This window comes from Cylas formicarius, unplaced genomic scaffold, assembly GCF_029955315.1.
Source record: "Cylas formicarius isolate icCylForm1 unplaced genomic scaffold, icCylForm1.1 PGA_scaffold_6__28_contigs__length_40554024, whole genome shotgun sequence".
NCBI lineage: Eukaryota > Metazoa > Arthropoda > Insecta > Coleoptera > Brentidae > Cylas > Cylas formicarius.
In genome coordinates, this window is record NW_026844347.1 from 5,265,038 (window position 1) to 5,281,438 (window position 16,401).

The 16,401-nt window shown below is 31.3% G+C and overlaps 2 protein-coding genes across 12 annotated transcripts in view; both read left to right on the forward strand.

The window, feature by feature from the left end:
- LOC132704061 (NAD(+) hydrolase sarm1) overlaps positions 1-1,459 on the forward strand; it is an 89,811-nt gene extending 88,352 nt beyond the window's left edge. For 10 of the 11 annotated variants that reach the window (XM_060673717.1, XM_060673716.1, XM_060673718.1 and 7 more), the window contains one exon: positions 340-1,459. The gene's annotated coding sequence lies outside the window, so the exon portion shown is untranslated. The remainder of the gene's footprint in view (positions 1-339) is intronic. The other variant, XM_060673713.1, reaches the window with a different exon arrangement.
- A 1,546-nt stretch (positions 1,460-3,005) lies between these two features.
- LOC132703668 (trafficking protein particle complex subunit 11) lies at positions 3,006-12,221 on the forward strand. The gene is made up of 16 exons (XM_060673065.1): positions 3,006-3,619; positions 3,985-4,150; positions 4,210-4,397; positions 4,446-4,676; positions 4,728-4,869; positions 7,296-7,466; positions 8,022-8,155; positions 8,213-8,420; positions 8,470-8,672; positions 8,725-8,908; positions 9,315-9,633; positions 9,741-10,105; positions 10,158-10,315; positions 11,440-11,659; positions 11,712-11,903; positions 12,109-12,221. Exons 1-16 carry the CDS (start codon positions 3,225-3,227, stop codon positions 12,133-12,135), a joined length of 3,303 nt encoding a protein of 1,100 aa, XP_060529048.1. The 5' UTR covers positions 3,006-3,224; the 3' UTR covers positions 12,136-12,221.
- The last annotated feature ends 4,180 nt before the right edge of the window (positions 12,222-16,401 follow it).

A 16,401-nucleotide genomic window follows, 5' to 3' on the forward strand; every position in this document is an offset into this window, starting at 1 on the left:
GCCAAACTTGCTTACAGCAGTATGAGCGTCACACGCATACTTCTAGATAGTTGCTATGTGAATAAAGATCATATTTATAAAAAACCATACCTAACTCAAAATTTTGTCACTTGACGCAGGTGACTTGAATACATAATCAGGAGAAATGAACTAATTGTTTCCAAAGAAAACGTTCTTTTATTATGTTTTTCAACTGACTACCAATCTAAAATGGGCATGCAATCCTTGAGACGCATGCTACAATTTGTATCTGAGCTGCTTCTGCGTGGGTTATAGCTTTTACCTTAACGCTTGCCTTTAAAATTAACCGAACCCTTGGACTAATTATTTATATTTCAGTTCCTAATTTCAGATACTTCAAAGCAGGAAGCCCGTCCCGCCATTGGATCATAACCCCGAAATCCTCGAGAGGGTTGCCACCTCAGTATCCTTATAGGAGAGGCTCGGTTACACCAATTTCGTCATTGGCAATGAACAATAGTCCCACAACTCCTAATAGATCTCGTAGTTTAGATGGTCTCATCGAGTCCGAACCCACAATTACAGCTCTAGCAGTAACTGAAGAGATGCAAAATCCGTCCAGAACCAGTTTCGCCAAGGGAAATGGTAACAATACCGAAAATGACAAAACTGATGAAGAAGAGACTGAAACTTGCACAACTACTAAGCAACGATTCCATAGTATGGATGACATTTTGGATAATTCGATAGACAGTGCTGACTTGGATAAAACTTCCGTAAATAGTAATCAGAGTGATCCCAAACGAAAAAGGAACTTTATGGACAGATGTGTTAACAAAGTGAGATCGCTAATCAAAATATAAAAGCAAGGCAGTTTAGCGCCAGATATTAATTCATTTTTATAGATATAGTTAAAGTGATATTTGTTTTAATAACTTATTTTTGTTGAACGGCAACTAAATTACTTAGTACAAAACATTGTGCTCTTTTATTATGCAAGAATGTGTGATCTTCATGCAGCCTTTCAAAAACTGTGGTCCATTTTTAGACACATTTTTAAAGTATTTTATAAGTAGAGTCAAGTTGCTATACTATTTGACATTACTTGTATGTTTTATTATTTTAATGTGTTTTAACATAAAGTTTTATAATTTTATTAATATATACTTTTAGGAATACCAAAGCTTGCTTAAGTTAATTAAGCAAGGCCAATATGTGGTATAATTGGCAGTTAAAGAAATTCATTTATCTTAACTAGAAGTCTTTGTGTTAAGTTATCAAAGCTTAATTCACCAATGTTATTTATAAATGTACAAAAGGCTTTAACGCTGCGTTATGATAAATGAATTTGTGCATCATCTGTTTGATTACTTTTAGCGTAATCTATGATGATGTGTTTGAATATTTAACCTTCTATTCATTTCACCTGTAAGAATAGTAGTAAATTGTTTTTCTATTTTATGTTACATTTAAAAATATATTTTATTAAGATTAACAATGTTTTACTGTGCAAAATAATCCTAGTTACCTAAATAAATACTACACCAATGTTTTCTGACTTGATGAAAATCAATCAGTTTATGATGCTAGTTAGGTTTCTTAGATCTTGCAACTTGGGTATAGAATTTTTACATGCTTCCTACAAAGTACACAAAAATTCTTAGGTAAACTGGTGTTAAACACCATCCACAGTGTATATCATTTAAATAATCATGAGAGCAAAGATTTTCAGGAAATTTCACAAGACAGTTTTAATTAACCTACCAGTTATAAATCTGTCTAGCAGATGAAATTAACATTTCTGCTGTTGAGGTTTGAAAGCACGAAAATGTATTTCGGAATGGAAACTAATATACCGCCCCTTTTTGAAGACGAAGGTTGAACATAAAAATTTGTAGACTAAGGTGCAAAAGTTGGTTTACAGGCATATAGGCAATAATACTTGAGCAAGCCGTGATCCCTAAGAACAGCACTTGTAGAAAACTGTTGACTGACCAGATTCCACAACAGCGTTCGCTTTATTAGAAAAAGTAGAATCCGTCAAGATATTTGGAGTAAAAGGATGAAGTAATAAACAGTCAAAATTAAAAATATTCCCTCAGAAACATTGAAATAGTGTAATATGAACAAGCAGAAGTGGTGTTTACTAAACCAGTGACTGAAGCTTAACAACTTGTTGGGTATTCTACTTTTTCGAGGAACATTATTTTTAAACTATATGTTTGGAAAACACCACGAATACATTCACTTAGTGATGTGGCAGTGACAATAAGAGAAATAAGAATAAGCAGATAAGAAATAGGTATTTTACAAATTGGAGTAGAAAAATATCATTATGTTCAAAATCGAAAACATCCTATCCATACCGAATCTAAGTCCAGAATAAAGCTACTACCGTGATTATCGAAGGTTACGCCTTAAATAAATGGTACCTTGCGCACGTTTGCTTAGTTCATAATTGGATATTTTAGGGTAGAGAGTAGAAACATTTTGAACATTATACTGGGTTAGTGTTCTGCAATAAGAGAAGGGATGATTTTCCGCGCTTCTACATTTAACATACTAACCTGCACTTTGCACCATATTCTTTTTAAACACAGATTTTCACACTCTTAACACTTAAATATTTAACGAGATCTACTGAATTATCGCTGCACAACTGTGAACTTATTAACCAAATGTCAGCGGCCATGTTGACTGTTAAATGCAACAAGGTAATTGCTTAAAAACGAAATTTTAAATCTCACGCATGCGCATGTTAAATCGACCTACTCAATTTTTTTTGTATACTTTCTCCATAGGTTCATTCATTATCGGCATTAGGCAGGGCCTTTAGATCTCCAGTAGTTATGCGGGTTCTTCACATTGATGTTCCAATTTTTTAGTGTAACCTAAAAAATGTTAGGCAACCAGACGAACACTTGTGGTTTCTACCTCTTCTACCCTTGTTTGTTCAGTGGTTGCTTCTCCTCCAATAAAAATTCATAAACATTAAAGCTTCTAGTGAGCAGTAATGAGCGTGTACTCATAGATATTTGCCCAAGCTTCTGCAAAAACAAAGAAGATGATGTATGACATATATGACAAAATTGACAAACAACTCGCAAAAATGTTTATATATGATCATATGAAACGAAATACGAGTTATATATTTGAAAGAAAAGGTTATTAATCTGGAATTGGTATTCTTGTTACCAAGAGGAGAAGTGAAAGAGTTACTCATCTAACATCCCTCAAAATCTCAACCCTACTTTAGACAAAAAATGCACAACTTCCAAACAAATTTGATGAATTATCAGAATAGTTACAACCTTCCACAAGAGTTAATTATTAAACCATTAGCTTTGATAGGATTTTCTGGATTAGATACTATTAATAATGCAGTACATAAATCTGTTTGGGAAGCATTTACAAATAGGGTGGAAAAAGCTCCAGTCAGCTATAAGCTGATTAGCAATACTTACAAATTTCCTGTTGTTAAACCTAAGAGAAATTCATATGATTGGTACATTCCCAAAGGTATTTTGAAACGTAACTGGATGGTAAAACATCTAAATGAAGTGCCTGCGGTGATTATTATATTTTATGATTTGGATTGGAATGATAGTTTGTGGAATGAAAAGATGATTGAATGTGCATCAAGGGTTCAATCCATGAAGTAAGTGTTATTTCAAATTAAATAACATCAGTCATTTGCACATAACTCATGCTCCAATGTTTCATTGCCTTATTTTATAAGCAGTTGGTTATAGTTAATACATACCGCCATTAATAAAACATTTTTCAACTAGACACTGCAAAGGAGACTTTTGAAATAAATTTTTAAAATATCTAATCCCATAAATAATTTTCATTTTTCAAGACTATGGTATGTATTACGGATATACAGGCATTGGCATACAATTCTACACCAAAAACAGCATAGAAGACACTTGCTCCCTCATTTAAATTAAAGTTTTAAATTTTATTGGTTTGTACCATCACTGTCAATAAGTAATTGAATCAATTTTTGTTTATATATAGGATAGCTTTAGAAGGCAGGGATACTCGTATTGTGGTAGTATTAATTCAGAGTCAGCCGCCTCTTCCTGACGATCCATTAGCTGCAGAACGAGCAATAACTTTATGCTCAAGTTGTGAATTGAATTCACAGTCGCTCTATGTCTTGCCTCATGGCCAGCATATAATGGTATGACTTCATTGATGATGATTCTCATTTCAATCATACTAAATGTGTTGTTGATTTAGGGTTATACAATAAGGTTAGAAAATACATTTTTGGAGTTTGCTCAATCATATTACTACAACAATCTGAAAAATATCAAAGCACACAAAGAACATTTGAATAAGACTTCACATCAGTATTTATTTGTGAGGCATCAATTTAAAATGGCATATTTGAGTGAGCTGAGACAAGACATTCATACTGCTCATAAGTATGTCCACCAAACATATTTTCAAACATTAATTAGTATATATTTTAGGCATTATGCAACAGCTTATAATAATTTATTGGATATAAGAATAGTAGATACCAATGCTTTGGAAATTCGGACAGTTGCATGTTTTATAAATTATAAAATTTGCCGTCTGATGTTCATATTAAACCTACCTCGTGATGCTATCGCCCATTTTAAGGTGCACATTGATAAATTTAGAAACAAAATGGGATTTCAAGAACTCACTTTTGAACATTATGCTTGGTTATCCAAACAGTAAGTTTCAGTTTCAAGTTTGTTATTCTTTTTTCATGTTTTTTTCTCTAGGTTTGAAGTTTTTGGAGATATTTTTTATGAAGCTGTTAAACTTGGATTACCTGCTGTACAGACACAACATCCTGGGATATATTACCAACAGGCTGCACAGTATGCTATTTTAAGGAAAAAGTCCTGTCATGAATTCTGTGCGGTAATTAAGATATTTAAAATATGTTTCAGTAAATGGCGCCACCAAACATTGATAAAGATTAAAAACGCCAGTCTGAGTTTTCCCTAGAGACGAAAAAAACTGATCTTTTGTGGTGACAAAGGACCTTTCCAAATTTTTTTTTGGTTGCTGCCTTTTCATTTGTTATTTATTTTTGAAATTTAAAATAAGGAGTAAGGTTTAGTTGATATAGCACATATATGGTTAAAGAATCATATAAAAAACTGGGGAGCATGTAGAGGGTCAATAATCCTGTTAACAAGCGGGCAGAAAATATATATAAGCCCCTCAAAAACAGTTTTTTTTATTGTACCCATTGCTATAGAAGTCAACTGAATAAAGTTACAAATATTTTCGCCCGGTTTAACATGGAAAAATACAATTACTCTTCATCTAAACTCATGTTCAAAATTAATGCACTACTCGTATTTATGTAAGTATGTTTTTAGAAACCAACTGTGAGTTTGGAAAAACATATTCTCCCCAGAACATTTTTGAAGCACCTTTGGACAGATAGTACAATCATAAAATCTTTGTCTCTTTAAATACTAACAAATTAGAAAATGTATGTGGTGTTAATTTTTTTATTTATATTGGTATATATTTTGTTTATATTGTTGATATCATTGGTGTTTGTTCAATGCGTTGAAGATATGACTGGGTGCAATGTGTAATGAATGTTAAATAATTGTGAAAGCAAAAGTTGTGAAACTTTTATTAATTGTTCATCCTACAAGAACTACTACCACTACACTTTGGTAAATCGTTAAAATTGTATTTACTGAATTTAAATAATTTTATTCATTGGTTTCCTGATTTATTAATATATAGTCAAAACAGTACCTTTTCGGATTCAAGAATGCTCTGCTTTGAGGTACTAGGAAATTTTCTTTAGGAATTTCTACATATCCATTAAGGAAGGCACGATGATTTGTAGAAGATTTAAGAGAGTTAGCAATTGGCCTGTCCGTTATTCCGACTCTCTCCATAGCTATAGAGCTCTATGCAGGTTCATTTGGTGAGTAAAATCCACATCTTTGATAGTGGCTCCTTGGTGAACCTCATTGCTTCTGGTTTGGTTAAGCCCAGCTGATGAAAACGCCATAGTCCTTCACATTGTCAAAGTACTTGTGTGGGTGTTTCCTGCTATTGGTAGAATCTGCATTCAGTGTTTTCTTCTCTCCCATAGGGTTCTTTAAGTTGTTAGACCCATAGACTTATCATTATTCTTATCGCCTTTCTTTTACAGTTTTGCAGGTCTGCTGTAAATTGGGCCCATGGACCTCAAAGAATGTTTGTGTTTGTGTGTCAGAATTTTCTTTCCAACCATTTTTTGATGATTGATTTTGCAACGGATCTAGGCCCGCACCAAAGGGTTACGCCTTGATGATCCTTGGTGGGCTACTTCGTCAGCGCCTTTACTACCTTTGTTATCTTCTTGGCGTAGTACCCAAGGCGCCGTCTCTTTATTCTGACTTGCCATCTGGTTTAATGCGGCATTCCAGAATTAACTTCAATGTTATTTTGCTAGATAATGTAGCTTTAATGGGCACATGACTGACGCAGTTGCTTTATTATGAACCTTTTTCATCGTTATTTCTCTTGCACAATGTTCTACTATGGTAATCTCTACTTGGAACACTAACTTACACATTGGAATCAAAATTTTCATTTTCGTCCTAGATTCATATATTCCAGCTACTACTCCTTGAATTTTTGAGCCGTTTGCATACCATATTATTTCTGTCGTTATTGGTGGGCTATTTTTTAATCTTCTCTGGCTGCGAGGATCTTGTAACACCCATCTCTTTATGTCATAGAAAAGAAGGCCGCTCTAGGAACGTTTCCTTTTTATTTTACGAATTTGTATTGATGGCATTGCATTGCTTGCGGTGTGCACGTACACTTATGGACAATACAAACAGGATGGTGCAATAGTATGGCTAAATACGATATCTGTGTTTTATACAAGTGTAGCCATAAAAATATTTTTTTAAATCAAACGCAATATGTTTTCAATATTGTGATTTCTACAAAAAATAAACTAAGTCTATGAATTTTTAGTTAGTTGAGATTGAGGGTTGCTTTCAGTTGGCGACAAAAAAATTTCATGGACCTTAAACACCAAATGGAAACAATAACTAAAATGTTAACTATTAACTATGTAAATACTCTGGAGAATATGCAAAAAATACGACCCACGAAATAACAGAAATTGGGTCAGAAATAAAGGGATTTAAAGTATTTAAGGAAACTATGTAATATGACATAGAAAATAACGCAAGTGGATCCTAGACAGGGCGGTGAAGAAGACAGGTCTCAATAAATCTGTTATTATTACCATTACAAATAAATCACCGTGTACAGCAAATATGGTTGACTGGGAATAATTATGTAATTATTTTTAGAAGTCAATGGCATATCCTTATCCAGATCCACTGACCAATTTTGACAAAGTGGAATTTTTTGGACAAAGACCTTGGAGACCAGGAAAACTTTCTGGTGAACCACCCGATCCTGCGGTTGAAACAAGTGGGATACAAGCCATTCAATTTTTAGAAAATCAGATAAATCATTCCGTAAGTAGATAAAGGCTATATATTTAATGCATAAAGGTTATAATATACACAAATGTTTATGTAGTTGTAGTGTAGTAGTAGAAGATTTTGATTTTCATAAATTTGTTACAAAAAAGTGTAATTTGCGTTTCTTTAAAGTGTGTTAGAGAACAATTTTAAACTTCTGTTGTCTTTACTTTTCAGATTCTATAAAAATATTGCCATTGTTAATATGAAAACAATTTTAAAATTTTAATGCCATCATTTTAGGATAAAAACAAATTCAAATCATGTTGTTGAGATTGAGCATCATCCGCAATGCCTGTTCTTAATTAAGATTTGTTTTAATAATTGTATATATTGCATAATTGAATGAAAGTTTGAAGTAATTTAATTTTTTGTTGCTAATATATTTTTCAGCTTCTATTTCATCGCTATTTTCAGTATAAATTAGCATAATCTGAAAATTATAGCTTTAGTTTTCAATTAAGATAAGTAAAGTCTATAATACAGAAAAGAAGTGACGGCAGAGGAACAATAGTGTTTATAGGGTTGATAAACAAGAATATTTTCCAGAGCCTGATTATTTCCCTATTTGGATTAGCAAATGAGCAATTTAAAATTTATAAATGTCCAAGAACAAGGCGACATCTTGTGTTACAAATGGCGGATGAGTGTTATAATTCCAAAGATTTTGGAAAAGCTCTCACGTATGTAATGAAGTTTTAAAAGCCGAATATATATTTATTTTAATAGATTCTACGTAGGTTATATACACATATGTTGTCGGACTATAGAGAAGAAAAATGGTGGAGTATTATATCACATGTTCTAGAAAAAGCACTAAGATGCGCATATTTAACGGCCAATGTTCAGGATTATGTTGTACTTGTCATTGAACTCCTAGGTTCATTTGTGACTATTAGTTTCGAAGAGAAACGGAAAATATACGAAAACTTTATGAGAATATTGAAGGTTGTTAAGGGTAATTAATAGTTGCAGCTAAATAATACTTAATTTGTAGAAACAAATACCTTATAGCGATCCTAAACTTCCACACGATATTATTCAGGATGCAATAATTTTGTGGCAACCGGTGTTCGCCAAAAACTTTTTAGAATTGTCGGTAGATATCGACAGAAAAATTACCTGCGTGGAAATTAAAGCGCGGTTTTTGAAATCCAACTATGAAGTCGACCAGATGGTTGCTTTAGAAATTTATGTCAGGTAAGTCATATGGGGTAATACAATTGAATGTATATATGGGTTGCTATTTTAGGTGCACTTGTCCATTTCCATTGAAGTTTATTCACATTTCAGTGAATATAACTACAACTGACTCAACATCAGAATTTGGAGTAAAGAATGTAAATGATAATTCCTTGCTTTTTCTCTCAAATGAGGTTAAGAAGTTTTATATTGAGTTTGAGCCAGATATGAACAGTATAGATAAAGAAATCAAGGTAACATTTCTTGTAGACATGTACTGATTCTTTCATTTAACTACTACGAAATAACTAGTTTAAGAGTTTAAACAGTAATTGTTCAAATGATTTTTTAAATACTTCATTTAACTTATTATGAATTGAGGATAATGAATGATGTTTATCTTCACTCCCTTCCATTGTTTGTCATAATATTTTTGTGGGAGGTGGCGATCATCACCGTACTAAGTGAGGTAACTGATAATATTTACACCCAAAATATCGTTTTGTTAGGTAAGATTTCACAGTTTTGAAGATCATAACATTTTTAAAAGTAAATCGATTTTTCAAAAATCGATTCAAAGCCCAGTATAAAAAAGGAATATACAGTATGGCTGCGTATAGATTCTGTATCATGATGAAACAAAACATTCTTTTTTTTTAGATAGAATGCATAAATTTGTCAATAGGTGATCCCGGCAAATGCTTGGTTCATCTAAAATTCAATAGCATAGAAGTATCAAATGAAGATTCGGAACTAAATTACTTTAAACTATGCAAGAATGTCTTAGATTTTGATAACCTAAAACCTTCACTTACTGCTCTAATTGTTCCAAGACAATCAAAAATAAGCGTAAAGTGTGAGCATGAACCGCCGGCATTAGTGGGAGAATGTTACGAAATAAATATTGTAATTGTAAATGAGGAACAGTCTAATATTAAGGATTTGATTGTTGAGTTAGGACTAGAGGATGACACTAAAAGTGAGTATACCTTAAAAGGATACATTGCCTTTACCTATTTTTTTTATGAAAAAAAGATTTGTATTATGGAATTATTAAAAATATTTTTTATTATTTTCCTTTTTTAGTGGAAATTTATAAATCCTCGTTAATGCGAAAAGAAAAGATTCCTTTGATATTAGACACGCCCCAACAGTTGAAAGTCGGCGCTAAGTTGTCTTCAGTAATCTTTGTAAGAATTCATGTTGATGGGATAAGGACTCTCCAATTGAAAATAACATATGCGCTTGACACGGAAAAGCCAGTACTTAGTGTTAAAAATGAAACAGTTATTTTACCTGTGGTGCAACCATTCACAGTTAGTACCAGATATATGTCTACCATGATGAACGAAATTCACAAATTTTATGCCCATGAAGATTTTGCGGTACTTGCGCTTCTTCACTTTTTATCCCCTTGGCCCATTTTCATAGAGGATACATCATTGGACTTTGTAAGTTGTCTTTTAGTGGTTGATTACAATTACACATTGACTTCATTTTTAGTTACTTCCTGTGAAAGCACTGGAAGAGAATACCAAGAGTCAAATTGCAGGATTAACATTTTATAAAGAAGAAATTGCCAACGAATTTTACTTGGCAGTATGTGAAAAATCGTCAGATCAAAACGTTACTGTAGGCGAATATACTATCAAGTGGAAAAGGTACTGTTTATTTCTTATTGCGATTCACAATTACCCATTATATTGCAAGGATTTGGGTGTAATAAGCGTATAATATTGCAGCGGAAAATGACTTTTTTGCCCATTAACTATTTTTTATATGTTAGATTATTAACTTCCAATGTATATCTATCAAAAAGTAGAGTTTGGTACATTTCGACGAAATTAAGTTTTTCTACTGTTGAATTATATTCTTTTCACGTGCTGTTTGATGGTTATTCATTCCGACAGTTATGTTAACTCTCCTGTAGCGCTCCCATCAAATGTTAATGTATAGTTCTCCAAACGATATACAAATGCTGAAAGCTGACGGATTAGTGTAGAGTTTCATTGGTGAGGTTACTCAATTATTATTAGTCCATGCGGCGAAAAATCTATTCTTACTTTAAAATGTTTATTATAAATGTAAATGAAGGAGTAAATTTAGCTATAAAACAATTTTAGAATATTTATTTAAAAAAACTTGTTCTACATAAAAATAATAATTAACGTCACTTGGAAATCAGTTTGTGCTTCCTAATGTGTTTTTAACATAGGGGATCAACCTATCTAATAGGCAAATTCAACTTGAAATCGAGCTACCTCAAGTAGGGACTGTTTTTGGCAGATTTATGAAAAGCACACCAATATGAATTAATATAGCAGTTTAGTCAAAGAAAACTGGTTGTCGTACATGTGCTAAAAAGAATGGTCCCTTTCGCTTTACAACAGGTGGGTCTTGAACTCATTCTGAAGTCAAAATCATAAAAGGTGGTAAAAACAGTATATCGTTAGAGAACTCTACCTGCCTATTTCTCTCTCCATAAAGCGGAGCAGGTAAAATATTCTCAAGGCTATTGGTTAGAGATTGTGTATAAATATAGCAGATGAAGTGAAAAGGTAACTACAAAAGGCTATTTTAAAATTATTTTTAATTATGCTTCAAAAAACATCTCATCATTTTTTGTAGTACCTGGTGATATTACACATCTCGACGTTACTATACAATTTTGTTTAAGTTGAGAACAAAATAGACATATAGAATAGAATACAATAAAAATAATTGCTCTGTGCATGAACCAACCCCAATCAGGTGTTGTTTATTTTCGTAATGCATTTTGTTGCAGGCAAAACGGTAAAACAACCACAACACAGGTAACCTTGTATGGCTACCACTGTGATTGGATTCCTTTAAATTTAAAAATGACTGCACCTGCTCACGGATTTGTTAGAACCCCTGTGATTGTTAGTTACCATTTAATCAATCATTCATCACATCTTGTGCAGTTGAATCTTGGGATGGAAGCAAATGATGAAGAAGCAGTTATGTTTGCTGGCTACACAGAGGTTCTACTATTCCAACATTTTTATCACTACATTAAGAGAGTTCTATTTGCAGTTTGGGGTATCTGTTTTACCAAATTCTGTGAAAACTGTGCAATACAATTTGTATCCATTAACTGGAGGTTGCATAATGTTACCGAAATTTACTTTAAAAATCCCAGAAGGTAGTACAGAAGGTCCAGCCTTAAGACAAGATCAATTAAATCAGTTGGTTGATAGAAGTATTTCGCGCCATTTGTATGTAATGGTAAGAAATTAGTTATCTTGAATATTAACGATCTTCGCTGCTAATTTATGATAATTAATTTCGTATTATAAGTATTTTACGTTTATTTTTTATTAATGCTCTTCATATAATTGTTTAATTAATCCGTACTAAAAAAGAGGCAGAAGAAGTACAAAAATCTGTAAAATTAAACTAGTATATAAACTAACCAAAACTTTATTTGTAGCCTCAAACCAAAGGCAATGTGAAATGACCGGAATGGAGTAAATCAACCATAATTATTTTAAATGGATTGAAGAAATTATAAATAATAATTATAATAAAATTATATTAATTAAATTTGTTTATTTAAACATACCTAAGTTAGTGAATGGTGTTGTTTCGGATAACCCATTGTTTAATGGATATTTGTATAGGGTGGGTTGTTTACCTTGGGACACTACCTTACCTCAGAAACTATAGAGGATGGAGACAAAAGTTAAATACAAAATACAAAACTTCAATTTATCTTAATGTTATATATACAGGGTGTTTCATATTTCGTGGGCGAGTATCAACTGTCTCCTTTTAAATCGAACACCTGGTATATTGCTTCATTTTTGAATTCTATACAAAATTCTATAAATATTTTGTGTATAATGTCCTATACCTAATTCTAACCGTTTTTGACATTTTTAATTTTTAATGCCAAAAATGACGTTTGCAAGACGTAAAATATCTGCCAAAATATTGTGTTGCATTTTGCAGAGACCCATGAAGATTCAACCCGAAATGCGTCTTTAGGTATAGATATCAAAAGAACACCGCTTTGAAGGATCCTACAAATAAACAACTGGAAGTCCTAAAAAATTCTGTCCATTAGAGCCTATACTTAGTATTTGCTGTTCTCCTACTGGAAATATTGTTAGACTAGTTAGTAGCTAACAGCTATATGGCTAAAGTTCATGGCAAATTAAACGAGAGACGCGACTACTTTTCAGAATAGTTACATTTAGTAAATATAGCCAAAAGCAAGTGCTGCAAATGTAATAGGTGGTACTTTTTTCTCTACAACATTTGATTGCACATCAAAATTGATTTAAAAGTCCGCATAGTGTCCGATCCATGCACTTTAAAATTTGTAGAATTATCCTTTTCCATCAGCTGCACTGCAAACATTTTTTACTGAAAAATTTTTCTCAGAAACCTTAAATACGATATTATAGAAGTTATTGTGTGGGTATGTATAGGACAAACATTTACTCCAGCTGTGAAAATTTAGTTTGTCTCTTGAGGTTTTAAGGAAATGTTGTTTGATGTTTCGAAACGGTAAGGGCTAGTGGGAAATTTGCAGAAGTAACGTATTTTTATAAATTCAGGAGTTAATTTCAAGTAGTTGGAAAAATTTGGAAAATCCGGGTTTCTTGCTAGCTCTAATTGAAAACTAATGTATATTACCACTTTTACTACTTTTTGCACTCTAAGTAATGATGATAAAAAAAATTATACCATGAATTGGATTTTAAGTAATTTTTTCAATGCTAATGAAAAGAATTTTTCTAAAAAAAAATGAAAAAGTTTACATGTCTTACATATGATTGTATATAATTAAGTAAAATCAGATACTCTTTGCCAGCATATAACAGCATAAAAGCAGAATTCCACTTTTTTTTATTTCATTATTATTTCTTAAATTATTATGGTAAAATGAAATAAAGATACACACCCGGTTCTAAAAAAATATGTTTATTTTAAGATGAAAACTAAAATATATGTAAAAAATTTATAACCGGAAATAATTAAAAAACGTTTGTTATTAAATATTTTTTGAAAATTTTAAATTAATCAATAATTTAAAAAATTGTCCAGAAAGTATCAAACTTTTGATTGTCAATTTAAATCCGATATTAGATTGATGTGGAAATACGTAAAAATATGGGTGTCTTCAATATTATTGAACCAAGAATAATTTTAATTCAACCTATTGATCATTCGACAAGAATTCTAAAAAAATATTTGAGGAATATTCCCCAGATTATTGGCAACATTGCTAAATTCAATTCCAAATTTTTAATCGTAAATTCCGATCGGAATAAAAATATAAAGGCAATCCGTTCGATTGTTGGCAACTCTGCCAACTCACATGCTACCATTTTTTTCTGTGAGAGATGAATAATTACATTTTGTGAAACGGGTTTATAACAACTCATATTTCATATGAGAAAAATAACAAATAAAAGGTACTTACCTACAGTCTGTTAAAAACTACGGAGTGCGTAAATGTGTAAACGCGTACATTAAAAATGGTATAATTCAATTCAATCCAAATATTTATGCAGCTTACTGCTTCATAACGTATAAAAATAATTTTATTAATAATAAAAATAGTCATCATCAAAATAACTTTGAGGGTTTATGGGTTTGGAGAAGTTTTATTTTGCCACATTGCACTAATAGTTTAACCAAAACAAAAAAATGGTACGTTTTATTACTGCATGGATAAATAGTTCAATCATTCCGATGGCATTTCAATGATAGAGAATTTTTTAGTAGATATTGACTTATTATTGAGGATTATCCATTTACCCATCTCTATTAAATTGTTTCAATTAAAAAATATATTAAAATATAAGAACGATGCTATGGTAAATAAACAAACGAGAGATTTACGAAAATATTCAAGATGTACGTTCCAGAATAAGTTTGCACCCGTGCTTCTCCTTGCATTAGCATATTTGTACTGATAGTTTTATACTCATCCGGAAATTTAATAATAAGATTACACAAACTTAATATTAATTTTTTTATTGATTTTGGTCACTCAACGAATTTTTTAGAAAAGTTTTATGCAAAACAAAATATACAAATCTGCAAGGAACGCAAATGCCCGATATGATGAATTTTGGATATAACATTAATATTAATTATTAATAATATCAATTAAATACTAACTGACTGCTCTGGAGTTGTCAAAAATATACATTACGTATTATATATGTTGCTAATTATAATTAATTGACACTAAATAGAGTCTGTTGTTTGGTAAGTCATTTTAATCATAGTATTTTATCAGATGGACAAAACGTATTCTTGGAAGAAATTAGTTCTAATTATGAGGTAACGGATCGTTCTGATGCGTTATGACACGTCAGGCATTACAATAAGAGTTTAGCAACGGCGCATCATCAAGAAACTGATATAGCCCTAAAATAATATGTTCCTCGGATAACTGTTAACGTGAACAATGTCAGTGACTGAAATGACAGCGCTGTTTATTTTGAAACTAATGATGCAATCTATCGCATATCTGCGGTTTTGGCTAACAAGAACTAATCGAACTTCATATGCGGTCTTGATTTAATTTCCAATTGATCATGAGTTAACATCAAAATCATCTTAACTAACGAAGACAATTTTAGTGTGCTGGGCCGTTAAATGTCTTACCAAATTATATTTGTTTAAAAGTGAAATCACGTTATGATGTGACTGTAAGAGTCTACATGTGCATGTACATGCGCTAAATTGTCATATAAATCAGTTTAAAAACAAATTGGATAAGAGCAAATGACGACGTGTTATTGTTGGGTGTCATTTCCTATAGCCATATGGCTATGACTACGAGCTTCTTTAAATCTATAATATTAAATTTTACTGTATGCAACTTTATCAAAATGCAATTAATATGAAGGGTGTTTTATTAAAAATAAAGTTTTGTAAGACAATGTATTGACGTGTTTCCGTATACTTGTAGTTTTTTGATAAGTTCTCAAATAGAAAACAGAGGTGCTTTGCAATATCTATATAATACAGATATTTCGGTTGTGCCATATTTTTCGTTTCACAAAAAAGATAAGCGAGTTAGTTCGTAGAGGTGTCGAAAATCGGTTACCCTGGACCTGTTCAAACCAGAGGGGAATTATTGTGTTAGTTTAGTGATAAATCAGTATTTTATTTTTTACTATCTGGTATATTTAATGTTTGTTTTCATTTTATAATCCTGTCATGATCAAATAGTTTATAATGCATATATATATATATATATATATATATATATATATATATATATATATATATATATATATATATATATATATATATATATATATATATATATATATATATATATATATATATATATACACTGGAACACAATGTTCGAAGTGTATATATATATAAATATATATATATATATATATATTATATATATATATATATATAATATATATATTATATATATATATATATATATATATATATATATATATATATATATTTATATATATATATATATATATATATATATATATATATATATATATATATATATATATATATATATATATATATATATATATATATGATGACACTATATTCCGGGATATCATCCGTTCGCTCGTTGAACTCCGACTGGAATCCTGCATCCGACTGGAATCCTGCAAATCTTGCATCCGACTGGAATCCTGCAGACGTTTCGCCAAAATCTCACTTGGCATCTTCAATGCTCGCGCTCCGAAAACACTTCGAACACTGTGTTCCAGTG

What these genes read in the sequence shown, in the direction of transcription:
- LOC132703668 (XM_060673065.1), top strand. Translation starts at nt 3,225, where the DNA reads ATGCACAACTTCCAAACAAATTTGATGAATTATCAGAATAGTTACAAC. An exon ending in CTCATGGCCAGCATATAATG is followed by an intron (nt 4,151 to 4,209) that starts GTATGACTTCAT and finishes TTGTTGATTTAG; the next exon opens with GGTTATACAATAAGGTTAGA. An exon ending in TGTTTGCTGGCTACACAGAG is followed by an intron (nt 11,660 to 11,711) that starts GTTCTACTATTC and finishes TTCTATTTGCAG; the next exon opens with TTTGGGGTATCTGTTTTACC.